At 35.5% G+C, this 26,937-nt stretch overlaps 1 protein-coding gene across 3 annotated transcripts in view; it reads left to right on the top strand.

The window, feature by feature from the left end:
• VPS13A (vacuolar protein sorting 13 homolog A) overlaps positions 1 to 26,937 on the top strand; it is a 260,053-nt gene that overhangs the window by 50,799 nt on the left and 182,317 nt on the right. For all 3 annotated transcript variants that reach the window (XR_004029357.1, XM_003267439.4, XM_003267441.4), the window contains exons 14-19: positions 911 to 973; positions 1,448 to 1,580; positions 2,369 to 2,463; positions 3,121 to 3,263; positions 18,153 to 18,342; positions 18,423 to 18,537. Coding sequence is in view for 2 of the 3 variants with exons in the window: in XM_003267439.4 (XP_003267487.2) it covers positions 911 to 973; positions 1,448 to 1,580; positions 2,369 to 2,463; positions 3,121 to 3,263; positions 18,153 to 18,342; positions 18,423 to 18,537 (739 nt within the window). In the remaining variant the exon portion in view is untranslated. The remainder of the gene's footprint in view (positions 1 to 910; positions 974 to 1,447; positions 1,581 to 2,368; positions 2,464 to 3,120; positions 3,264 to 18,152; positions 18,343 to 18,422; positions 18,538 to 26,937) is intronic.

Genomic DNA, 26,937 nt, shown 5'->3' with positions numbered 1-26,937 from the left:
TAGCATTTTTTATCAATGAAGTATTTTAAAATTAAGGTATTTGTGTTGTTTTTTTAAGACAATGCCATTGCACCCTTAATAGACTATAATGTAGTATGAACATAACTTTTATATGCACTGGAAAACCAAAACATTTGTCTGACTCTTGCCTTACTGTGGTGATCTGGAACTGAATCTGCAGTATCTGTGAGGTATGCCTGTATCTTAATGATAACATACAGGCTGTATACATAATATGAAAGATTTATGATTATATATCTATGTGTAGATTTTTTTTGAGACAGGGTCTCGCTTTGTCACCCAGGTTGGAGTGCAGTGGCACCGTGACCCCTCAGACTTAAGCTGTCCTCTCTTCTCAGCCTCCTAAGTAGCTGGGACTACAGGCATGTGCCACCATGCCTAGCTAATTTGTATATGTTTTGTAGAGGTTTTGCCATGTTGCCCAGGCTGGTCTGGAACTCCTGAGTTCAAGTGATTCGCCTGCTTCAGCCTCCCAGAGTGTTGGGATTACAGGCATGAGCCACTGTGCTTGGCCTTGTAATTATATTTTTAGTTGAAAATGTAACCAATATGTTTACCCTTATCTGTAGTTTAAACCCAAATAAAATCGTTTTAAACAATGCATGTACATATTTTAATATGTTTATAACTTGAAGAGTTTGGAACTCTTTTATGCATAATATGTATGATTTCATTTTTCAAAAAATTACTCTCTAATTTACTAATTTCCATGCTGATATATGTTCAAGCATTGCTTCCCAGAATTTAACATCTGTATTATATTGCTGAGTGTTCTGTTGTTTGCTTCCTATTATATCTTTTCTTTAGTGCAGCCATTTGATAATGTGCTTAAGTTATTTATGTAAAGTTATTCTTGTAAAGTTAACACATTTTTGTTTATATTTTTCAGGAGTTGGAAAAAACCTTGGATGTCTTTAATATAACTATAGCTAGACAGCAGGCAGAAGTTGAGGTAATTCTTGGCTTTTCAATTAGTAAAAATAATTCTGAATTCCATATAGATATGACAGATGTGATATTATTAATCTCATACTGTAACATATTGTTTCCAAAAAATGGTTCAATTTGCTTTTTAGTATAAGAAAATTATTTAATATTTTTTGGCACATCCATTTAAATCAGACAGATTTCTATGGGAAACAACCTTTCTAAATATTTGGGCTTTTCAAATATTCAGTTATGAAGGTAAAAGCCAATTGATTTTTTTTCTATCGTCATTTCTTATAAGATGGTGGAAAAACTATGTGGTACTCCTAAATTCTTATGTTTGACTAACGTTACAGTTACTGTGTTCTGTTATTAATGTGTATATTGTTGACAATCATTTTGCTCAAGAGGATAAGTTTTCAGAATGTCTTGCTTATATTTGTTTCAGTTGCTAAATAAAGGATAATGTGTCATTTATTTGAAAATTTATTCATTTTAGGTAAAGAAAGCTGGATACAAAATTTACAAAGAAGGAGTAAAAGATCCAGAGGATAATAAAGGGTGGTTTAGCTGGCTATGGTCTTGGTCAGAACAAAATACTAATGAACAGCAACCAGATGTTAAACCTGGAAGTATGTCCATTTCATTTTACAGCATAGTTAATCACTGAGCATCAAAATAAAGTTTTGCCATTTTTTGCCTAAAGTAAATAGACATTGAAGTATATTTGTGTAATTATATATAAAGTTATTACAAATAAAACTATTAAAACATTGAAAATGTGTATTAGTTTAAAAATAAAAAATAATTTAAAAAATCATACTAGTGCTTACAAAAGAGCTTTATGCCCAGAGATTTAGTGAATGCATATAGCACAGTAATAAATAAATAAAAATTCCGAAGTGTTCTCCATTGTAAATTTTTATTAAAGTTGTTTCTTGGAAAGATTTTTGATTTTTAACCAACAGCTTAAGAGTATAGCTTTGGAGTTTTAGAGACTTAGGTATATGTTTTAGATCTATCACTTATTAGCAGTGTGTCTCTGGCAAGTTATTTAAGTGCACTAAACCTCAGTTTTATCATCTATAACATGGGAGGAAATTACAATATTAATACTACCTACTTTTTATACCAAATGTGTTGATTAGCACAGTGCTATTGTCTAATATAGTTAGCCGTTTTTGAGCTCTTGCTTAATACAAATGTTATAAATTAATGTTGCTAAACTTATATATTTAGCAATTTATATTTTGGATAATTATTTGTAAAATTGCCAGCCCCATGCAAACATTCAGTGTTTATGATTTCTTAAGAGCATTCAAGAAAGTAAATTTCACATTCTGTTTATTAAAGGCAGATACATTGTGTTAATTTTATTGTTTTTATTTAAGAACATAAAGCACTTCTTTCTGATTTGTAGTTCTTGAAGAAATGTTGACACCTGAAGAAAAAGCTTTACTCTATGAAGCAATTGGCTATAGTGAAACAGCAGTTGATCCAACTTTACCAAAAACAGTAAGATGTTTTCTTGCCTTATACCTTAGAATTTATTTATTTATTTAGAGACAGGGTCTCACTCCGTTGCCCAGGCTGGACTGCTGGGTGTAGACTGCTGGGTGTGGTGTGGTCTCTGCTGCCAGCCTTAACCTGGCCTCAAGCAATCCTCCCACCTCAGCCTCTTGAACAGCTGGAGCCACAGGCATGGGCCATCATGCTGGCTACTTTTTGTATATATATATATATATATTTTTTTTTTTTTTTGATAGAGATGGGGTTTCGCCATGTTGCTCAGGCTGGTTTTGAACTTCTGAGCTCAAGCAATCTGCCTGCCTCGACTTCCCAAAGTGCTGGGATTATAGGCGTGAACCACTGCTCCTGACCTTATGCTTTGGAATTTAATGTTACATATGTCTATTTTTTAATCTTTCCAAAATACATGTTACTGACTTGTTCTGTGATCTTTTTTCTGGGTCTGTAAAATTGCATTTATTTTAATTTCTAAGGTAGGGATAAATATTGTCTCTTTTTTTGGTGTTAATGTGATGATTCTTGAAGAAATAAAATGTCCTTAAAATATTTGGTGGTTTTTGAAATGAATGTACTATAAGAATAAGATTATTTGTTATGCTTATATATATATGTTTTCATTTTATTCTTCTGAATATACCTTAGTTTGAAGCCTTGAAGTTTTTTGTCCACTTGAAAAGTATGTCAATTGTTCTAAGAGAAAATCATCAAAAACCTGAGCTGATAGATATTGTAATAGAAGAATTTAGCACCTTAATTGTGCAAAGACCAGGAGCACAAGCAATAAAGTAAGTATTAATTTATCTTCTTTTATCATATATGAAAAAAACTTCACTGTGTTCTTAGACATTAGGTCACAATCCTAGTCTTTTGTAAAGAGCACTATAGTTTAATATATCCTTTTGTGGTTTCAGGAAACTTAGGTTTTTTTTTTTTAATTGCTAAAATAATACATGTTCAGTAGAAAAACCACATTCCAGTGAAACATAGGGCATTAAAGAATAATACAAAAATGATCAACAACTACACTACACAAAAAGAAACAGCATTAACAATATGGTTTTTATCTGAGAGTGTTTAGTTTTTTTTTTTAAAAATAGCTTTGAGATGTAATTCACATACCCTACAATTCATTTAAAGTGTATGATTCATTGATTTTTCACAACTGTATTATATAGTAATTTCACGCTGGTATATTTACGAAGTTGTACAACCACCACCACTGTATTAGTCCATTTTCATGCTGTTAATGAAGACTTACCCAAGACTGGGAAGAAAAAGAGGTTTAATTGGACCAACAGCTCCACATGGCTGGGGAGGCCTCAGAATCGTCGGGGGAGGCGAAAGGCACCTCTTCCATGGTGGCGACAAGAGAAAATGAGGAAGATGCAAAAGCGGAAACCCCTGCTAAAACCATCAGCTCTCATGAGACTTACTCACTACCATGAGAACAGTATGGGGAAGCCACCCCCATGATTCAAATTATCTCCCACCAGGTCCCTCCCACAACACATGGGAATTATGGGAGTACAATTCAAGATGAGATTTGGTTTGGGATACAGAGCCAAACCATATCAACTACTATCTAATTCTAGAGCTTTTCTTTTTTTATTTTATTTATTTTTTTTGAGACAGGATTTCACTCTGTTGCCCAGGCTGGAGTATGGTGGCAGGATCTTGGCTCACTGCAGTCTCTGCTTCCTGGGCTCAGGCTAACCTCCAGCTTCAGCCTCCTGAGTAGCCATGACTACAGGTGCGAGCCACCAACACCTTGCTAATTTTTGGAATTTTTGTAGAGATGGGGTTTCACCATGTTGCCCAGGCTGGTCTTGAGCTTGTTGGCTCAACGCAGTTCGCCAGCCTCAGCCTCCCGAAGTGCTGGAATTACAGGTGCAAGCTTGGCTCATTCGAGAATATGTTAACAACTCCCAAAGAAACCCTGTAACCATTAGCAGTCACTCCCAAGTGCCCCCTTACCCAGCCCTTGGCAACAACTAATATACTTTCTATTTGAAAGGATCTGTCCATTTTGGACAGTTCATATGAATGTAGTCATACAATATCTGGTCTTTTCTGTTTGGCATTTTTCACTTAGCATGATGTTTTCAAGGTTCATCCTGTTGTAGCGTGAATTAGTACATTTCTTTTTATTGCCTAGTAATCTCTATTATGGACACATCACATTTTGTTTATCCATTTAACTGTTGAGGATATTTAGGTTGTTCCTTCTTTTTGGCTATTCTGAGTATTGCAGCTATGAATATTCATGAGTAATATTTTGTTTGGAGGTGGGTTTTAATTTTCTTGAGTATACACTTGGGGTGGAATTGCTGTCTCATATGCTAATACTATTTAACCTTTTGAGGAACTACCAGACTGTTTCCCAAAGCAGCCTCACCATTTTACATTTCCATGAACAGTGTATGATGTTTCCAGTTTCCTCATATCTTCATCAGCACTTGTTATTATCTGTTCTTTTGATTACAGCCATTCTAGTGAATATGAAATGGTATCTCACTGTGGTTTTGATATGCATTTTCCTCATGGCTAAGGATTTTGAGCTATTTTTTTTTTATGCTTATTGGCCATTTCACGTGCATATCTTCTTTGGAGAAATGTCTATTAGACTTCTTTTCCTATTTTATATTGGGTTGTCTTTTTATTATCGACTTGCAAGAGTTCTTTATATATTCTTGATACAAATCTCTTATTAGATAAACAATTTTCCGTTATTTTCTCCCACTGTGTTTTCTATTTTTCTTTTTTTTAAATTATTTTTTAGGTTTTAGGGTACATGTGCACAATGTGCAGGTTTGTTACATATGTATCCATGTGCCATGTTGATTTCCTGCACCCATTAACTTGTCATTTAGCATTAGGTATATCTCCTAATGCTGTCCCTCCCCGCTCCCCCAACCCCACAACAGTCCCTGGAGTGTGATGTTCCCCTTCCTGTGTCCATGAGTTCTCATTGTTCAGTTCCCACCTGTGAGTGAGAACATGCGGTGTTTGGTTTTTTGTCCTTGCGATAGTTTACTGAGAATGATGTTTTCCAGTTTCATCCATGTCTCTACAAAGGACATGAACTCATCATTTTTTATGGCTGCATAGTATTCCATGGTGTATATGTGCCACATTTTCTTAATCCAGTCTATTGTTGTTGGACATTTGGGTTGGTTCCAACTCTTTGCTATTGTGAATAGTGCCGCAATAAACATACGTGTGCATGTGTCTTTATAGCAGCATGATTTATAGTCCTTTGGGTATATACCCAGTAATGGGATGGCTGGGTCACATGGTATTTCTAGTTCTAGATCCCTGAGGAATCGCCACACTGACTTCCACAATGGTTGAACTAGTTTACGGTCCCACCAACAGTGTAAAAGTGTTCCTATTTCTCCACATCCTCTCCAGCACCTGTTGTTTCCTGATTTTTTAATGATGGCCATTGTAACTGGTGTGAGATGGTATCTCATTGTGGTTTTGATTTGCATTTCTCTGATGGCCAGTGAAGATGAGCATTTCTTCATGTGTTTTTTGGCTGCATAAATGTCTTCTTTTGAGAAGTGTCTGTTCATGTCCTTTGCCCACTATCTGATGGGGTTGTTTGTTTTTTTCTTGTAAATTTGTTTGAGTTCATTGTAGATTCTGGGTATTAGCCCTTTGTCAGATGAGTAGGTTGCAAAAATTTTCTCCCATTCTGTAGGTTGCCTGTTCACTCTGATGGTAGTTTCTTTTGCTGTGCAAAAGCTCTTTAGTTTAATTAGATCCCATTTGTCAATTTTGGCTTTTGTTGCCATTGCTTTGGTGTTTTAGACATGAAGTCCTTGCCCACGCCTATGTCCTGAATGGTATTGCCTAGGTTTTCTTGTAGGATTTTAATGGTTTTAGGTCTAACATTTAAGTCTTTAATCCATCTTGAATTAATTTTTGTATAAGGTGTAAGGAAGGGATCCAGTTTCAGCTTTCTACATATGGCTATCCAGTTTTCCCAGCACCATTTATTAAATAGGGAATCCTTTCCCCATTTCTTGTTTTTGTCAGGTTTGTCAAAGATCAGATAGTTGTAGATATGCGGCATCATTTCTGAGGGCTCTGTTCTGTTCCATTGATCTATGTCTCTGTTGTGGTACCAGTACCATGCTGTTTTGGTTCCTGTAGCCTTGTAGTATAGTTTGAAGTCAGGTAGCGTGATGCCTCCAGCTTTGTTCTTTTGGCTTAGGATTGACTTGGCGATGCGGGCTCTTTTTTGGTTCCATATGAACTTTAAAGTAGTTTTGTCCAATTCTGTGAAGAAAGTCATTGGTAGCTTGATGGGGATGGCATTGAATCTATAAATTACCTTGGGCAGTATGGCCATTTTCACGATATTGATTCTTCCAACCCATGAGCATGGAATGTTCTTCCATTTGTTTATATCCTCTTTTATTTCATTCAGCAGTGGTTTGTAGTTCTCCTTGAAGAGGTCCTTCACATCCCTTGTAAGTTGGATTCCTAGGTATTTTATTCTCTTTGAAGCAGTTGTGAATGGGAGTTCACTCATGATTTGGCTCTCTGTTTGTCTGTGATTGGTGTACAAGAATGCTTGTGATTTTTGTACATTGATTTTGTATCTTGAGACTTTGCTGAAGTTGCTTATCAGCTTAAGGAGATTTTGGGCTGAGACAATGGGGTTTTCTAGATATACAATCATGTCATCTGCGAACAGGGACAATTTGACTTCCTCTTTTCCTAATTGAATACCCTTTATTTCCTTCTCCTGCCTGATTGCTGTGGCCAGAACATCCAGCACTATGTTGAATAGGAGTGGTGAGAGAGGGCATCCCTGTCCTGTGCCAGTTTTCAGAGGGAATGCTTCCAGTTTTTGCCCATTCAGTATGATATTGGCTGTGGGTTTGTCATAGATAGCTCTTATTATTTTGAGATACATCCCATCAATACCTAATTTATTGAGAGTTTTTAGCATGAAGGGTTGTTGAATTTTGTCAAAGGCCTTTTCTGCATCTATTGAGATAATCATGTGGTTTTTGTCTTTGGTTCTGTTTATATGCTGGATTACATCTGTACATCACCATCATCAAAGACCCAAAGTAGATAAAACCACAAAGATGGGGAAAAAACAGAGCAGAAAAACTGGAAACTCTAAAAAGCAGAGCACCTCTCCTTCTCAAAAGCAACGCAGTTCCTCACCAGCAACGTAACAAAGCTGGATGGAGGATGACTTTGACGAGTTGAGAGAAGAAGGGTTCAGACGATCAAACTACTCTGAGCTATGGGAGGAAATTCAAAACAATAGCAAAGAAGTTAAAAACTTTGAAAAAAAGTTAGAAGAATGGATAACTAGAATAACCAATGGAGAGAAGGGCTTAAAGGAGCTGATGGAGCCGAAAGCCAAGTTTTGAGAACTACGCGAAGATTGCAGAAGCCTCAGTAGCAGATGCGATCAACTGGAAGAAAGGGTATCGCTGATGGAAGATGAAATGAATGAAATGAAGCGAGACGGGAAGTTTAGAGAAAAAAGAATAAAAAGAAATGAACAAAGCCTCCAAGAAATTTGGGACTATGTGAAAAGACCAAACCTACGTCTGATTGGTGTACCTGAAAATGATGGGGAGAATGGAACCAAGTTGGAAAACACTCTGCAAGATATTATCCAGGAGAACTTCCCCAATCTAGCAAGGCAGGCCAACATTCAGATTCAGGAAATACAGAGAACGCCACAAAGATACTCCTCGAGAAGAGCAACTCCAAGACACATAATTGTCAGATTCACCAAAGTTGAAATGAAGGAAAAAATGTTAAGGGCAGCCAGAGAGAAAGGTTGGGTTACCCACAAAGGGAACCCCATCAGACTAACAGCTGATCTCTCGGCAGAAACTCTACAAGCCAGAAGAGAGTGGGGGCCGATATTCAGCATTCTTAAAGAAAAAAATTTTCAACCCAGAATTTCATATCCAGCCAAACTAAGCTTCATAAGTGAAGGAGAAATAAAATACTTTACAGACAAGCAAACGCTGAGTGATTTTGTCACCACCAGGCCTGCCCTAAAAGAGCTCCTGAAGGAAGCACTAAACATGGAAAGGAACAACTGGTACCAGCCACTGCAAAAACATGCCAAATTGTAAAGACCATCGAGGCTAGGAAGAAACTGCACCAACTAACGAGCAAAATAACCAACTAACATCATAATGACAGGATCAGATTCACACATAACAATATTAACGTTAAATGTAAATGGGCTAAATGCTCCAATTAAAAGACACAGACTGGCAAACTGGATAAGGAGTCAGGACCCATCAGTGTGCTGTATTCAGGAAACCCATCTCACGTGCAGAGACACACATAGACTCAAAATAAAGGGATGGAGGAAGATCTATCAAGCAAATGGAAAACAAAAAAAGGCAGGGGTTGCAATCCTAGTCTCTGATAAAATAGACTTTAAACCAACAAAGATCAAAAGAGACAAAGGCCATTACTTAATGGTAAAGGGATCAATTCAACAAGAAGAGCTAACTATCCTAAATATATATGCACCCAACACAGGAGCACCCAGATTCATAAAGCAAGTCCTGAGTGACCTACAAAGGGACTTAAACTCCCACACAATAATAATGGGAGATTTTAACAGCCCACTGTGAACATTAGACAGATGAACGAGACAGAAAGTTAACAAGGATATCCAGGAATTGAACTCAGCTCTACACAAAGTGGACCTAATAGACATCTACAGAACTCTACACCCCAAATCAACAGAATATACATTTTTTTCAGCACCACATCACACCTATTCCAAAATTGACCACATAGTTGGAAGGAAAGCTCTCCTCAGCAAATGTAAAAGAACAGAAATTATAACACTGTCTCTCAGACCACAGTGCAATCAAACTAGAACTCAGGATTAAGAAACTCACTCAAAACTGCTCAACTACATGGAAACTGAACAACCTGCTCGTGAGTGACTATTGGGTACATAATGAAATGAAGGCAGAAATAAAGATGTTCTTTGAAACCAACGAGAACAAAGACACAACATACCAGAATCTCTGGGACACGTTCAAAGCGTGTGTAGAGGGAAATTTATAGCACTAAATGCCCACAAGAGAAAGCAGGAAAGATCCAAAATTGACGCCCTAACATCACAATTAAAAGAACTAGAAAAGCAAGAGCAAACACATTCAAAATCTAGCAGAAGGCTAGAAATAACTAAAATCAGAGCAGAACTGAAGGAAATAGAGACACAAAAAACCCTTCAAAAAATTAATGAATCTGGGAGCTGGTTTTTTGAAAAGGTCAACAAAATTGATAGACCGCTAGCAAGACTAATAAGAAAAGAGAGAAGAATCAAATAGATGCAATAAAAAATGAAAAAGGGGATATCACCACCGATCCCATAGAAATACAATCTACAATCAGAGAATACTACAAACACCTCTATGCAAATAAACTAGAAAATCTAGAAGAAATGGATAAATTCCTTGACAAATACACCCTCCCAAGACTAAATCAGGAAGAAGTTGAATCTCTGAATAGACCAATAACAGGTTCTGAAATTGTGGCAATAATCGATAGCTTACCAACCAAAAAGAGTCCAGGACCTGATGGATTCACAGCCGAATTCTACCAGAGGTACAAGGAGGAACTGGTACCATTCCTTCGGAAACTATTCCAATCGATAGAAAAAGAGGGAATCCTCCCTAACACATTTTATGAAGCCAGCATCGTCCTGATACCAAAGCCTGGCAGAGACATAACCAAAAAAGAGAATTTCAGACCAATATCCTTGATGAACATTGATGCAAAAATCCTCAATAAAATATTGGCAAACCGAATCCAGCAGCACATCAAAAAGCTTGTCCACCGTAATCAAGTGGGCTTCATCCCTGGGATGCAAGGCTGGTTCAACATACGCAAATCAATAAATGTGTTTTCTATTTTTCTTAATGGTGAAGTCATATTTATATATTTTTTTGTTACACATGCTTTTCATTATAACTCAGAAATCTTTGCCTACTCCAGTGGTACAAATATATACTCCTATATATTCTTGTATGAATTTTATACTGTTTCCTCTTATATGTAGGGTTAGAATCCATTTCGAGTTAATATTAGTGTGTGGTGTGAGGTGGGGGGTTCAGCTTCATTCTTTTTCATGAGATTATTCAGTTGTCCTAGCACCACTTGTTGAAAAAACTATTCTTTCCCCATTGAATGATCTTGGCAGCCTTGTCAAAATTTATGAGTTGATCATAAATCTAAGGATTTATTTCTAGACTCTTAATTCTAATCCCATCGTTCTATATGTCTAGCCTTATGCCAGTACCCTACTGTCTTAATTATGGTGGCTTTATAGTAGAACTTGTAATCAGGAAGTATGACTCTTCCAGTTTTGTTTTTTTGTTTTAGCTGTCCTGATTTCCTTAAACTTCTGTATAAATTTTAAGATTATGTTGTCCATTTATGCAAAAAAATAAGCTCAGATTTGATAAAGATTGTGTTGAATTTTGTGGATCAATTTTGGGTGTACTGAACAAATTATTCAGCTACTCATCTAAACAATATTAAGTCTTCCAATCCATGCACATTGGATGTCTTTTCATTTATTTAGATATTTTTAAAATTTGAACAATATTTTACAGTTTTCAGATACAGTACACCTCTTACGTTAAATTTATTTGCAAGTATTTTATTGTTTTTGATATAAGTGGAATTGTTTTCTTAATTTCATTTTGGATTATTATATGTGTATAGAAATACAGTTGAGTTTTGTATACTGCACTTGTACCCTGCAGCCTTGATGAACTTGTTTAATTAGTTCAACGAGTTTTTGTAGTTGATTCCTTAGGATTTTTTATATACATGATCATATAATCTGCAAATATAGTTTTACTTCTTCCATTCCAATGTGGATGCCTTTTCTTTTGTTTTCTTGCCGAATTGCCCTGGCTAGAACCTCCAGTAGTATTTTAAATAGAAATTATGAGAGTGGGCTTCTCTTCTTGTTTCAGTTCTTCAAAGGAAGTGTTCATCCTTTCACCATTATGATGTTAGATGTGAGTTAGGTGTGGTCTGCATCATTTTACAATCCCACCAGCAATGTACATGGATTCATATTTTTTCCATATCATTCCCAGCACTTGTTATTTTCTGTTTTTTTTTATTTTAAATTATAGCCATCCTTATGGGTGTTTAGTATCATACTGTGGTTTTGATTTGAATTTCCTTAATGACTAATGATGTTCAGCATCTTTTCATGTGGATATTGGCCCTTTGTATAAGTTCATTGGGTCTATTTTTTAATTGAGTTATTTTTCATTTGTTGTTGAGGTGTAAGAATTCTTTTGTATTCTGGATACTACACCGCCACCGGTACATGATTTGCAAATATTTCCTTCTGTTCTTTATTTTGTCATTTCACTTCATTGACACCGTCCTTTGGTGTACAAAAGTTTTTAATTTTGAAGCTCACTTCATCTGGTCTTATATTTTGTTTTTCATGCTTTTGATGTCTTATCTCAGAAGGTTCACCTAAGCCAAGGTTGTGAAAGTCTACTCCAGTATTTTCTTCTAAGAGTTTTATACTTGTGTCTCTTACATATACGTTTATGACCTGTGTTGAGTTAATTTTTGTAAATGGCATAAGGAATCAGTACAACTCATTTCATTTGCATGTGGATATCCCAGTGTCCCCTCACACTTGTTGAAGACACTATTCTTTCCTCAATGAACACTCCTGGTATCATTGTTGAAAATCAGCCGTAGATGTATGTATGACTTTATTTTTGGACTCTCAATTCTATCTCATTTTTATTCTAGACTTTCACTATGATTATCATTATACCAATATCGTACTGTTTTGATCACTGCAGATTTTTAGTAAGTTTTGAAATTGGGAAGTGTCTTCCCTATTTTGTTCTTCTCTTTCAAGAATGTTTTAGCTGTTCAAGGGTTGCTTGCAAGACCTTATGAATTTGAGGATTCACTTTTCCATTTCTGGAAAGTGTCTCTTTGAAATTTGATAGGGATTGCATTCAGTATGTAGAGTGCTTTTGGTAGTATTGCCATAATAGCAATATTAAGCCTTCTGTGAACATGGGGTATCTTTCCATTTAAATACGTGCTAAATGGATGCTTTTTCTGTTTTTATGAAGAGTTTCAGAAGGATTGTTATTAATCCTTCTTTAAATATTTTGTAGAATTCACTAGTGAAGCTGTTTGGTCCCTGTATTAGTCTGTTCTTATGCTCCTAATAAAGAGATACCTGAGACTGGGTAATTTATAAAGGGGAGAGGTTTAATTGACTCATAGTTTGGTATGGCTGGGGCGGCCTCACAATCATGGCAGAAGGCAAATGAGGAGCAAAGTCATATCTTACATGGAGGCAGGCAAGTGAGAGCTTGTGCAGGGGAGCTCCCTTTATAAAACCATCAGACCTTGTGAGACTTATTCACTATCATGAGAACAGCACCGGAAAAACCTACCCTCTTGATCCAGTTACCTCCCATCAGGTCTCTCCCACGACATGGGGGAATTATGGGAGCTACAATTCATGATGAGATTTGGGTGGGGACACAGCCAAACCATATCAGCTGAATTCTTCTTTGTTGAGAGTTTTTGGTTACTGATTTACTCCTTACTAGTTACAGGTTTTACTATAAGTAAGTTTAAAAGGTTATACTAAGTTTTACTATACTAAAGTTTATAGTAAAGTTTTACTGATAGTTTATAGGTTTATAAGTAGGATCTATAAGTTACAGTAAATTTTACTATAGGTTTTTAAGGTTATAGAAAGGTTTTACTTCCTATTAGTTATCTGATTTTCTATTTCTTCTTGAGGCAGTTTTTGTAATTTGTATGTTTCTAGGAATTTGTTCATTTATCTATTTTGTTGGTACTATTTTTTGCAGTATTCATTCATAGTACTTTTTATTCCTCTATAGTGTGTCATAATGCCTCCACTTTGATTTCTAGTTATAGATATTTGCATCTTTAGTGTTTTTTTTTTCTTATTTTAGGTAAAGGTTTGTTAAATATGTTAACCTTTTCAAAGTGGCAACTTTGATTTTTTTCATTCTCTCTGGTGTTTTTGTTTTTTGTATTTCATTTGTCTCCACTCTGATATGTATTATTGTATTCATACTGTGAGCTTTGGGTTTAATTTGCTCTTCTCTTTTTAGTTCTTTAAAGTGTAAAGTGAAGTTATTGGTTTGATAATCTTTCTTTTTTAATGTAGGCATTTGCAGACAAAAATTTCCCTATGAGAACTGCTTTGGATACATCTTGTATGTTTTGTAATATTGTGTTTGAGTTGCATTCATTTCAACGTATTTTCTGATTTCTCCTGTGATTTTTTTTTAACCTTTTGCTTGTTTAAGAGTGTTTAATTTCCACATAATTGTGAATTTTTCAGTTTTTCTTTTATTGAGTTCTAATTTGATTCCATTGTGGTTGGAGAAGATGCTTGGTGTATTTTCTTATTAAATTTGTTGAGATTTGCTTTGTGATCTAACATTTGGTCTAATCTGGAGAATGTTCCATGTGCTTGCACTTGAGAAGAATGTATTTTGCTGTTGTTGGGTAGAGTAGTCCATATTTGTCTGTTACATGTAGTTGGTTTATAATGTTGTTTAGGTTCTCTGTTACTTTATTGTTCCTCTGCCTAAATGTTCCTCATTTAATGGAAGTGGGAGATTGAAATTTCTAAGTGTTATTGTGAGCTATTTCTCCCTTTAATTCTGTCAAGGTGTGATTCATATATTTTGAAGACTTCGTTTGGCGTATAAATGTTTATAATTGTTGTATCTTTGATGAATTGAGCCTTTTAATAAAAATATAGTGACTTTTTTTCTTGTCACAGTTTTGTATTGAAAGATATTTAAGTTAATTAATTAATTATTAATTTGGATACAGGGTCTTGCTTTGCCACCCAGGCTTGAGTGCAGTGGTGTAGTCATAGCCTCACTGCAGCCTTGAACTCCTGGTCTCAAGTGATCTTCCCACCACAGCCTCCCGAGTAGCTGGGATTTAAAGATGTGAGCAACCATACCTGGCTAAAGATTATTTTATATGTTAGTATAACCACCCAGCTCTCTTTTGGTTACGAGTTACATGGAATATCTTTTTTCATCCTTTCACTTTCAACCCATATGTGTCTTTGGATTTAAAATGAGTCTCTTTTAGGCAGTATGCCTATGGTCCCTGACTTAGGCTAGGTATATTAAATACATTTTTGACTTAGAATATTTTCGATGGGTAATTAGTCATAAGTTGAGGAGCATCTGTATTGTTGTATCATGTTTTTTTCATCCATTCTGCCAGTCTGTATCTTTCCTTTGATGAGTTTAATTTCATTTACATTTAACGTGTTTACTGGTAGACAAGAAGTTCTGCCATTTTGCTACTTGTTTATTGTATGTCTTATACCTTCTGTCCCCTCAGTTCCTCAATACTGTCTTCTTAGTGTTTGTTAATTTTTTTGAGTATATATTTTTATTTCTTCCTCATTTCTTTTTCCAAACATATTTTAGTCATTTTGTTGAGGGCTACCATAGGGATTACAATTAACAGTCCGAATTTAAGACAGTCAAATTTGAATTGACACTAACTTAACTTTAATAGTGTATAAAAACTCTACTCTTATGCAGCTCCATTCTTCATCTTTATGTTATCATTTTCACAAATTACTGCTTTACATACATGTGTTCATTAGTCTAGGTTTATATTTGTTTTTATCTGTTTGTCTTTATAGAGGAATTAAAAAGAGGAGTTAAAAACCAAAAATGCCATATTACTGGCTTTTTTTATTTGCTTATGTAGTTACAATTACAAGAGTTTTTTATTTGTATGGCTTCAAATTACTCCCTAATATCCTGTCATTGCAGTCTTTAGGACTTAGCCTTTCTTGTAATGACAGACAGACTCAGTTTTTGTTCATCTGGAAATGTGTTCATTTTTCCTTCATTTTAGAGGGATAGTTTTGTCATATGTAGATTTCTTGGTTGACATTTTTTTTCATTTAGCGCTTTAAGTACGTGATCTTGCTGCCTTTTGGACTGCATGGTTTCTGAAGAGAAATTAGCTGTTAATCTATTACATATCTTGTGTATGTGTTGAGTTGCTTCTCTCTTGCTGCTTTCAAGATTTTCCTTGTTTTAGCTTTTGACAGTTGGATTATAATATGTTGCTGTGTGAGTCTCTGAGTTTATCCTTATTGGAGGTCTGTGAGCTTCTTGGATGTATAAATTTGTGTTCTTTATCAAATTTGAGAAGTTTTTGGCCATTATTTCTCCCAGTATTTTTAATGTCTTTTTCTTTTTCTCATGTCCTTTGGAGAGTCCCGTAGTGCATATGTTGTTCCACTTGATGGTCTCCCACTTTAGGCACTGTTCATTGTTCTTCATTATTCTTTATGCTCCTCAGACTCAATAATTTCAGTTGTCCTGTATTCAAGTTTGATGGTTCTTTCTTTGGGCTGCTTAGATCCTCTGTTAAACCTCTCTGCAGATGGTTCCCAAATCATGATTGTTCAGCTTACAATTTTTTGATTTTAGAATGGTGCAAAAGTGATCCATATTTAGTAGAAATCTTACTTTGAGTATCCATACGACCTTTGTTTTTCACTTTTCAGTACAGTACTGAATAAATTACATAAGCTGTTTAACATTTTATTGTAAAATAGGCCTTGTGTTAGATGATTTTTCCCAACTGTAGACTAATATAACTATTCTGAGTACATTTAAGGTAGGGTAGGCTAGGCTATGATGCTTGGTAGGCTAGATATGTCAAATGCATTTTAAACTTACGACATATTCAACTTACAATGATTTTATTGGGACATAATCCCATTATAAGTCAAGGAACATCTGTAGTGAATTTTTCCTATTGGCTTTTCACCTTCAAAATTTCTGTTTGGTTCTTTTTAATAATTTCTGTCGATTTATATTCTGTGCTCAAATGTTATTTTCCTCGTTTTCTTTAGTGTTTGAGTGTAAGCTTACTTAGTGTTTGAGTGTAAGCTTATTTAACACGTTGGCTTAGTGAACATAATGTCTAGTCTCCCCTTTTCTGTGTATGCTTTGTACATTTTTGTTTAAAACTTGATGTTTTGAGTGGTATAATGTGGTAACTGTGGAAATTAGATTTCCCCCCTCTCCATGGTTAGTTGTTGTTGATTGTTGAAGGATGTAGTTTTCCATTTGTTTACCTACTGTAGTGGGTAGAATTGTATCATCCAAAACATTATGTCAATTTCTAATTCCCAGTACCTGCAAATATAGCTTTATTTGGAAATAGCCTTTGCAGATGTAATCAAGTTAAAATGAGTTCATGCTGTATTAGTGTTTGCTCTAATTGAATGATGTGTGCTCTTCAAAGGAAAGAGAAATTTGGACACAGACTCAGGAAATAAGACAGACTAGAGAAGACAATTTGAAGACAGACATAAAGAGGAGAATGCCATGTGACGATATCTTCTTAGTTGCACCCATATTAATGTAGATTTTCTGTAATGTGGTGTGGGGATTAGAGGTGGGAGATGATCATAGCTCAGATGCCACAGGCTCTCCCTGTTCTTATCAAGTTTTAGTAGATTTTTTTGTTTGTTTTGAGATGGAATGCCGCTCTGTTACCAGTCTGGAGTGCAGTGGCGCAATCTCAGCTCACTCTGCCTCCTGAGTTCAAGAGATTCTCCTGCCTCAGGCTCCCGAGTAGCTGGGATTACAGGCATGCACCACCACACCCAGCTAATTTTAGTATTTTTAGTAAAGACGGAGTTTCACCATGTTGGCCAGGATGGTCTTGATCTTTTGACCTCGTGATCCGCCTGCCTCGGCCTCCCAAAGTGCTGGGATTACACGCGTGAGCCACCGCACCCAGCCTAGATTTTCTTGAATAAAAGTTTTTCTGTTTGCTGTATGCCCTTAGATCGATTTCCAGAGATTTTATAATTTTCACCAGTTCTTTCCCTGTTTGGTTTGCTGGGGAGAAGATTTGCTGAGCTCCTCACATAGTCATTCTCGAAGTCCTGCCTCATCCTTGGTTTTTAAATGTTTATTTTATTCTTTTATTTTTTTGAGACAGAGTCTCACTCTGTTGCCCAAGCTGGAGGGCAGTGGCATGATCTCGGCTCACTGCAACCTCCACCTCCCTGGTTCAAGCGATTTTCCTGCCTCAGCCTCCCGAGTAGCTGGGACTACAGGCTCATGCCCCCATGCCTGGCTAACTTTTGTATTTTTAGTAGAGATGGGGTTTCACCACGTTGGCCTCAAACTCTTGACCTCAAGTTATCTGCCTGTCTTGACCTCCCAAAATGCTGGGATTACGGGTGTGAACCACATGTCTGGCCTTTAAATGTTTATTTTTATTTTTAGAAGAAAACATGTTGATAGAGTTGTGTTAAATGTGCAAAACTTTTCAGTTTTACATTAAGCATTGTAGATTTACTGTCATTTTAATTTTAGCTTATCATAACTTTTTTACATATAAATCAACACAAATAGGATTTTTTGTGAATTAATCTGTGTCAATTTAGAGGAATCATTGTATATCTTCTTTGATGGGAATGGACTGGAGTCAGAAATGCAAAGTGAAGTTGTCTTCATTGATTTTTTAAATCATTTTCAATTTTCAAAATCCTTTACAATTTTACTGATTGCTGACTTTTTTCTTTTTTTTTAATGCAGATTTGAAACTAAAATAGATTCATTTCATATTACTGGCTTACCAGATAATTCAGAAAAACCCCGCCTCCTGTCTTCATTGGATGATGCAATGTCACTTTTCCAAATTACATTTGAGATAAATCCATTAGATGAAACTGTTTCTCAGAGGTGTATCATAGAAGCTGAACCTTTAGAAATCATATATGATGCAGTAAGCATTTTTTTAAATTACTAAGTTTTAATATAATTTAGTTTGCTTTGAGTTTGTGTTAATGATGTTTATTTTAACAGAGGACAGTGAATAGTATAGTGGAATTCTTCAGACCTCCAAAAGAGGTACATCTAGCACAGCTCACTTCAGCAACTTTGACAAAACTGGAAGAATTTCGCAATAAGACAGCAACAGGTAAATGCCAATATTAATGTTGGTGAATTAAATACTGTATCCTATATTAAACTTTTATTTATGGTAGAATGCTTTTAGTAAAGTTTATTTTAAATTTATCATATTTCTAGACTTGTTTTAGTTTAACAGAAACTAATTTAGTACTTTTATGTTTAAAGGCAGCTAAAACCATAATCATTTTTTACACTCAGAAAGTTCATACCTAGTAACCACATTTAAGTTAGTTGCAAAATCTTGCTTAGGGTACTTGGACCTCTATTTATGACAAAAACTGGCCTCTCCTTTTCCTTTCTTAGAATGAGTTCCAGATTTTGATATATCAGCCTCAGGGAAAAAAGTTCTATCCTTTTTTATTCTCTAGAAGAGTTTGAATAAGGTCAGATATTATTTCTTCCTTAAATATTTGGCAGAGCTTAACGGGAAAACCACTTGGTTTTGGAGATTTCTTTGTGGGAAAGTTTAAGATTACGGATTGAACTTTTTAATTAAGTAGTTGACCATAGAGATTATCTGTATGATTTTAATGCTTTGTAATTGGTTGGGACTTGTTTTCTAGCTCAATGTATGATATTAAAAAAAACGTTGCTCATATGCTGAAAAGCCTGTCTTTTCATATCTGTACCTGTTCATTAGGTATGGATTGTTAATCCTGTACTTCAAATTTTTTGTATCGTTACTGGATTTTTTTTTCTCCTTTTGTCACCTTATTCTAACAGTTATTAAGAGAAATACATGAAAAATGCCTCATTATCAATGTAGATTTTTCTATTTCTAATAGATCTGTCAGGTTGTTTAAAAAAATAAATTTGGCTAGGTGCGGTGGCTCACACCTGTAATCCCAGCACTTTGGGAAGCTGAGGCGGGTGGATCACCTGAGGTCAGAGTTTGAGACCAGCCTGGCCAACATGGCAAAACCATAATAGAGATGGGGTTTTAATAGAGACCAGGTTTCGCCAGCCTGGGCGACAGAGCGACACTCTGCCACACACAAAAAAAGTAATAATAAAAAAAAATTTTTAAAAGATGAATTTTAAGGCTGTCATTAAGTATATGCAGGAGTAAATTATTTTTCCTCCTATAAACCACATCTTTAATGCTTTAATTATTTTCCCTTTGTACTTTTTTATTTTATTTTATTTTTGATCTGATATCAGTATGAAGTACAAAGTTTCTTTTCATTAGAATTTACCTGGTATATGTTTTTTCTTATATTTTTACTTTTTCCCTGTGTTTTCAGATGTGTCATGTCAACAACATGTAATAGGATTTTTTCCAATCTAGATTTACGGTGCTTATTTTTTATTTATATCTACTGTTTGCATTTAATTAATTTATTTAGGCTTATGTCTAACATCCTATTTTGTGCTTTTGAATTGGTTTTCCTTGTTTTATTTTTCTTGCCTTCCTTTGGATAAATTCTAGGTTACCTTTCTTCCCCCTTCCCTACAATCTACTATCGGGAAGTTAAATATTCTCTATCTCTCTTTATTTTATAAATTACAGTATACATTTTTATATTCTCCTAGTCATTTTATATTTTTTATATGTTTTTATATTCTATTTATATTTTTATTCTCTTTATATGTTTTATATATGTATTATGTATTTATATATTTATATATTTTTATATATAATATTTATAAATATATGTATTTAATTTATATTATATATTATATTTATATATATTATTTTATATATTTATTATATATATTATTTATATATTATATATTTATATATTTATTCTCCTATTTATATATTTTTGTATATTTTTATATTCTCCTAGTCATTATATGGACTTTAGTACTCTTGAACTTTATATACCATCCCCATATACTAATTTTTTTACTTAAAAAATACTTTATTGTACTGTATGTATATAGTTCATGGTAGTTTACAATTACTTGTGCATTTACTACCTTCTTTGCTCTTCATTTTTCTTATACCTTACACTTTTTATCTGATTTTATTTTCTTTCTTTTGGAAGTTCTTTTTTTTTTTTTTTTTAACCTCTGCCTCCTGGGTTCAAGCGATTCTCCTGCCTCAGCCTCCTGAGTAGCTGGGATTATAGGCACCCACCACAACGTCTGGCTAATTTTTTAAAAATTTTTAATAGAGACGGGGTTTCACCATGTTGGCCAGGCTGGTCTCAAACTCCTGACCTCAGGTGATCTATCCGCCTCGACCTCCCAAAGTCCTGGGATTACAGGTGTGAGCCACTGTGCCTGGCCTGGAAGTTCATTTGTAAACTTCCCTTGTAAATATTTTCTCTTGTAAGAATCTGCTGGTGGCAAATCTGTGTTTTGTTTTTGTTATTTTTTTTATTTTTATTTTTTGACAGAGTCTTGCTCTGTTGGCCAGGCTGGGGTGCGGTGACATAATCTCGGCTCACTGCAACCTGTGCCTCCCAGGTTCAAGCAATTTTTTTGCCTCAGCCTTCTGAGTAGCTGGGATTACAGGGGTATGCTACCACGCCCAGCTAATTTTTGTATTTTTACTAGAGATAGGGTTTCACCATGTTGGCCAGGCTGGTCTTGAACTTCTGTCCTCAGGTGATCCCTCTCCCTCAGCTTCCCAAAGTGCTGGGATTACAGGCATGAGCCACCATGCCCCATTGCATATTAGTTTGGCATGATACTACTGTATGTAGAATTAAAGGTTGATGTTCATTTTCTCCTTAATACATTGAAGAGGCCATTCTGTCTTTAGGTTTTCATTACTGATGTTGAGAATTCAGGTGTCAGTGTGTCTGCTTTTTTTTTTTGTTTTTTTTTTTTTTTACATTATCTATCCTTTTCTTTTACATTTAAGAACTTTTTATCTTTTGTATTCTGTTGTTGCAATTTGGTGTATCCAGCTATAGATTTGCTTTATATATCCTTTTTGGGATTCATTGGATTTCATGAATCTGAGTACTGGGATTTTTAATGAATTCTAGAAAATCTATCTGGAAAATTCGTAGCCACTAACTCTTTACATATATTCTCTTCTGGAATTCTGGCTAAATGAATTTTAGCCTTTTTTACTCCATCTTCCATTCTCCTTAACTTCTGTATCCTGCTTTCTTTCCATCTGTTTCTTCTCTGTGTTACATGCTGGGTAATTTCTTCTAATTTATCTTCTAATTTACTGAGTCCTTCTTTAGCCATGTCCAATGTGGTATCAAATCTCTTCATTAAGTTTAATTTCAGTGATTATATTTTTCCCTGTAGGAATTCTGTTTTGTTAAATTTAAAATCTGTGTTGTCATTCTTTTTTGGTTCTGTATTTCCCACGGATATCTTTACACTTGTCTTCTTTTTTTTTTTTTTTTTCAGAGATCATAAGTACAGTATTTTATATTCTGTCTCACCAGTTAATTCTCTCTCTTCAGATATTCCGTTATGTGAAGACTTTTGTGGTTCTGTTTTTCCTATCTTCTGTCTTTTGTTTTTGTTGGTACTTATGGTAACGTGTGTCTTTTTATGCTTGGTAATTTTTAATTGTAATCTGCTCATTTTCCTTAGAATATTATTTGGGAGAATTCTCTGAAGCCTGAGATAAGTGGGCCTTCATTCGGGGAAGATTTATATTTCTTCTGCCAGGTACCTTGGGTATGTTGGTGGCATAACTAAGTTCATTGCTTAAGATATTCTGGACTGCCAAAGAATTACTGGGCTACATACTTCCTTGAGGAATATATCATACTTATCATTCACAAAGGTATTACCTTTTTCTCCTAATTTTTCTCATGGCCTTTGTTTGCATCCCCCTGTGAGAGTGTTTTAGGGAGACGAAGGTTTAACTTCACTATTATTCTTTCTTTGAGTGAGTGTCCTTTAAGATTTCAGATTTGTGAGGAGAACTCTTGCTAGACTCTCCATCTTTGTCTTCTGTTTCCTTTGTTCTGAGAGGCTGAAATTCTCTTTGGAGTAAGATCCAATTTCATTGTCAAAGTTTTAAAATTCTGGTTTTGTTAAGTCTGGAGTACACTTCTAATTGAACTCAGAATTTGTCCCATTTTGGTGGCTATAAAATCTGGCATGAAATTATGATTTTTCTCTTGCCATTTTTATTATATTCACTTTATCCTTGTTGGTAGATGTGAGATATACTATCTGTCATTTTCCTTTGTTCTCTTTCTTAAGATAAAATAATTTAGATAAGTAAGTCAAGAAATCACTTCACATTTTGATAAGACCTTCAGGAAATGTCTAACTAGTTGTCTTTTGTTAGGCTATATTGTAATATGCATCTTGATTGATTATTAATTTTTCTTTTTTCACAGAAAAGTGTGTGTTATATTCTTCAAAATATATATGTCTGTCTTCTCTGGCTTTTGCTCATTTTTCTCTACTGTTTTTATATCTGAATAGTTTTAAATTAGATTGTACATGAATAACTTACCTCTAGAAACTATAGGGTTTGCATTATTCCTGTATTCTTTGCTAAAATCTGGGAATTCCATTCCTAGTTTACATTCTGTATATTGGTATATTATATACTGAGTAGAAACCAAAGCATAAGATCAGGCTACTTCTAGTCAGTTGTTCTTGATTCATAGAAATTCATAGTTAAATACAAATTAATCATATTGGAAACCCACTATAGACATTCAGATTTCGAGATTTTTTATCTCTAAGATTTGTTTACCTCAACTTTTATTACTTAAAAAAATTACCAAACAGTAAATATCCACAATATAAAGTTCACATGTTTTTTTTTTTTTAAATTATACTTTAAGTTTTAGGGTGTATGTGCACAACGTGCAGGTTTGTTACATATGTATCCACATGCCATATTGCTGTGTTGCACCCATGAACTCATCATTTAGCATTAGGTATATCTCCTAATGCTGTCCCTCCCCCCTCCCCCCACCCCACAACAGTCCCTGGAGTGTGATGTTCCCCTTCCTGTGTCCATGTGTTCTCATTGTTCAATTCCCACCTATGAGTGAGAACATGCGGTGTTTGGTTTTTTGTCCTTGCGATAGTTTACTGAAAATGATGGTTTCCAGTTTCATCCATGTCCCTACAAAGGACATGAACTCATCATTTTTTTATGGCTGCATAGTATTCCGTGGTGTATATGTGCCACATTTTCTTAATCCAGTCTATCGTTGTTGGACATTTGGGTTGGTTCCAACTCTTTGCTATTGTGAATAGTGCCGCAATAAACATACGTGTGCATGTGTCTTTCAGCAGCATGATTTATAGACCTTTGGGTATATACCCAGTAATGGGATGGCTGGGTCAAATGGTATTTCTAGTTCTAGATCCCTGAGGGATCGCCACACTGACTTCCACAATGGTTGAACTAGTTTACAGTCCCACCAACAGTGTACAAGTGTTCCTGTTTCTCCACTTCCTCTCCAGCACCTGTTTCCTGACTTTTTAATGATGGCCATTGTAACTGGTGTGAGATGGTATCTCATTGTGATTTTGATTTGCATTTCTCTGATGGCCAGTCATGATGAGCATTTTTTCATGTGTTTTTTGGCTGCATAAATGTCTTCTTCTGAGAAGTGTCTGTTCATGTCCTTTGCCCACTTTTTGGTGGGGTTGTTTGTTTTTTTCTTGTAGATTTGTTTGAGTTCATTGTAGATTCTGGATATTAGCCCTTTGTCAGATGAGTAGATTGCAAAAATTTTCTCCCATTCTGTAGGTTGCCTGTTCACTCTGATGGTAGTTTCTTTTGCTGTGCAGAAGCTCTTTAGTTTAATCAGATTCCGTTTGTCAATTTTGGCTTTTGTTGCCATTGCTTTTGGTGTTTTAGACATGAAGTCCTTGCCCTTGCCTATGTCCTGAATGGTATTGCCTAGGTTTTCTTCTAGGGTTTTTATGGTTTTAGGTCTAACATATAAGTCTTTAATCCATCTTGAATTAATTTTTGTATAAGGTGTAAGGAAGGGATCCACTTTCAGCTTTCTACATATGGCTATCCAGTTTTCCCAGCACCATTTATTAAATAGGGAATCCTTATCCCATTGCTTGTTTTTGTCAGGTTTGTCAAACATCAGATAGTTGTAGATATGCGGCATTATTTCTGAGGGCTCTGTTCTGTTCCATTGATCTATGTCTCTGTTGTGGTACCAGTACCATGCTGTTTTGGTTACTGTAGCCTTGTAGTATAGTTTGAAGTCAGGTAGCATGATGCCTCCAGCTTTGTTCTTTTGGCTTAGGATTGACTTGGCGATGCGGGCTCTTTTTTGGTTCCATATGAACTTTAAAGTAGTTTTTTCCAATTCTGTGAAGAAAGTCATTGGTAGCTTGATGGGGATGGCACTGAATCTGTAAATTACCTTGGGCAGTATGGCCATTTTCACGATATTGATTCTTCCAACCCATGAGCATGGAATGTTCTTCCATTTGTTTGTATCCTCTTTTATTTCATTGAGCAGTGGTTTGTAGTTCTCCTTGAAGAGGTCCTTCACATCCCTTGTAAGTTGGACTCCTAGGTATTTTATTCTCTTTGAAGCAATTGTGAATGGGAGTTCACTCATGATTTGGCTCTCTGTTTGTCTGTGATTGGTGTACAAGAATGCTTGTGATTTTTGTACATTGATTTTGTATCCTGAGACTTTGCTGAAGTTGCTTATCAGCTTAAGGAGATTTTGGGCTGAGACAATGGGGTTTTCTAGATATACAATCATGTCATCTGCAAACAGGGACAATTTGACTTCCTCTTTTCCTAATTGAATACCCTTTATTTCCTTCTCCTGCCTGATTGCCCTGGCCAGAACTTCCAACACTATGTTGAATAGGAGTGGTGAGAGAGGGCATCCCTGTCTTGTGCCCATTTTCAAAGGGAATGCTTCCAGTTTTTGCCCACTCAGTATGATATTGGCTGTGGGTTTGTCATAGATAGCTCTTATTATTTTGAGATACATCCCATCAGTACCTAATTTATTGAGAGTTTTTATCATGAAAGCTTGTTGAATTTTGTCAAAGACCTTTTCTGCATCTATTGAGATAATCATGTGGTTTTTGTTGTTGGTTCCGTTTATATGCTGGATTACGTTTATTGATTTGCGTATGTTGAACCAGCCTTGCATCCCAGGGATGAAGCCCACTTGATCATGGTGGATAAGCTTTTTGATGTGCTGCTGGATTCGGTTTGCCAGTATTTTATTGAGGATTTTTGCATCAGTGTTCATCAAGGATATTGGTCTGAAATTCTCTTTTTTGGTTATGTCTCTGCCAGGCTTTGGTATCAGCATGATGCTGGCCTCATAAAATGAGTTAGGGAGGATTCCCTCTTTTTCTATTGATTGGAATAGTTTCAGAAGGAATGGTACCAGTTCCTCCTTGTACCTCTGGTAGAATTCGCCTGTGAATCCATCAGGTCCTGGACTCTTTTTGGTTGGTACGCTATTGATTATTGCCACAATTTCAGAACCTGTTATTGGTCTGTTCAGAGATTCAACTTCTTCCTGGTTTAGTCTTGGGAGGGTGTATTTGTCGAAAAATTTTTCCATTTCTTCTAGATTTTCTAGTTTATTTGCATAGAGGTGTTTGTGGTATTCTCTGATGGTAGATTGTATTTCTGTGGGATCGGTGGTGATATCCCCTTTATCATTTTTTATTGCGTCTGTTTGATTCTTCTCTCTTTTCTTCTTTATTAGTCTTGCTAGCGGTCTATCAATTTTGTTGATCTTTTCAAAAAACCAGCTCCTGCATCCATTAATTTTTTGAAGGGTTTTTTGTGTCTCTATTTCCTTCAGTTCTGCTCTGATTTTAGTTATTTCTAGCCTTCTGCTAGATTTTGAATGTGTTTGCTCTTGCTTTTCTAGTTCTTTTAATTGTGATGTTAGGGTGTCAATTGTGGATCTTTCCTGCTTTCTCTTGTGGGCATTTAGTGCTATAAATTTCCCTCTACACACGCTTTGAACGTGTCCCAGAGATTCTGGTATGTTGTGTCTTTGTTTTCATTGGTTTCAAAGAACATCTTTATGTCTGCCTTCATTTCATTATGTACCCCGTAGTCATTCAGGAGCAGGTTGTTCAGTTTCCATGTAGTTGAGCAGTTTTGAGTGAGTTTCTTAATCCTGAGTTCTAGTTTGATTGCACTGTGGTCTGAGAGACAGTTTGTTATAATTTCTGTTCTTTTACATTTGCTGAGGAGAGGTTTCCTTCCAACTATGTGGTGAATTTTGGAATAGGTGTGGTGTGGTGCTGAAAAAAAGGTATATTCTGTTGATTTGGGGTGTAGAGTTCTGTAGATGTCTATTGTGTCGGCTTGGTGCAGAGCTGAGTTCAATTCCTGGGTATCCTTGTTAACTTTCTGTCTTGTTGATCTGTCTAATGTTGACAGTGGGGTGTTAAAATCTCCCATTATTATTGTGTGGGAGTTTAAGTCTCTTTGTAGGTCACTCAGGACTTGCTGTATGAATCTGGGTGCTCCTGTATTGGTTGCATATATATT

The sequence above is a fragment of the Nomascus leucogenys genome, chromosome 1a (assembly GCF_006542625.1).
Source record: "Nomascus leucogenys isolate Asia chromosome 1a, Asia_NLE_v1, whole genome shotgun sequence".
Classification (NCBI taxonomy): domain Eukaryota; kingdom Metazoa; phylum Chordata; class Mammalia; order Primates; family Hylobatidae; genus Nomascus; species Nomascus leucogenys.
This window is presented reverse-complemented; position numbering and strand designations above follow the sequence as displayed.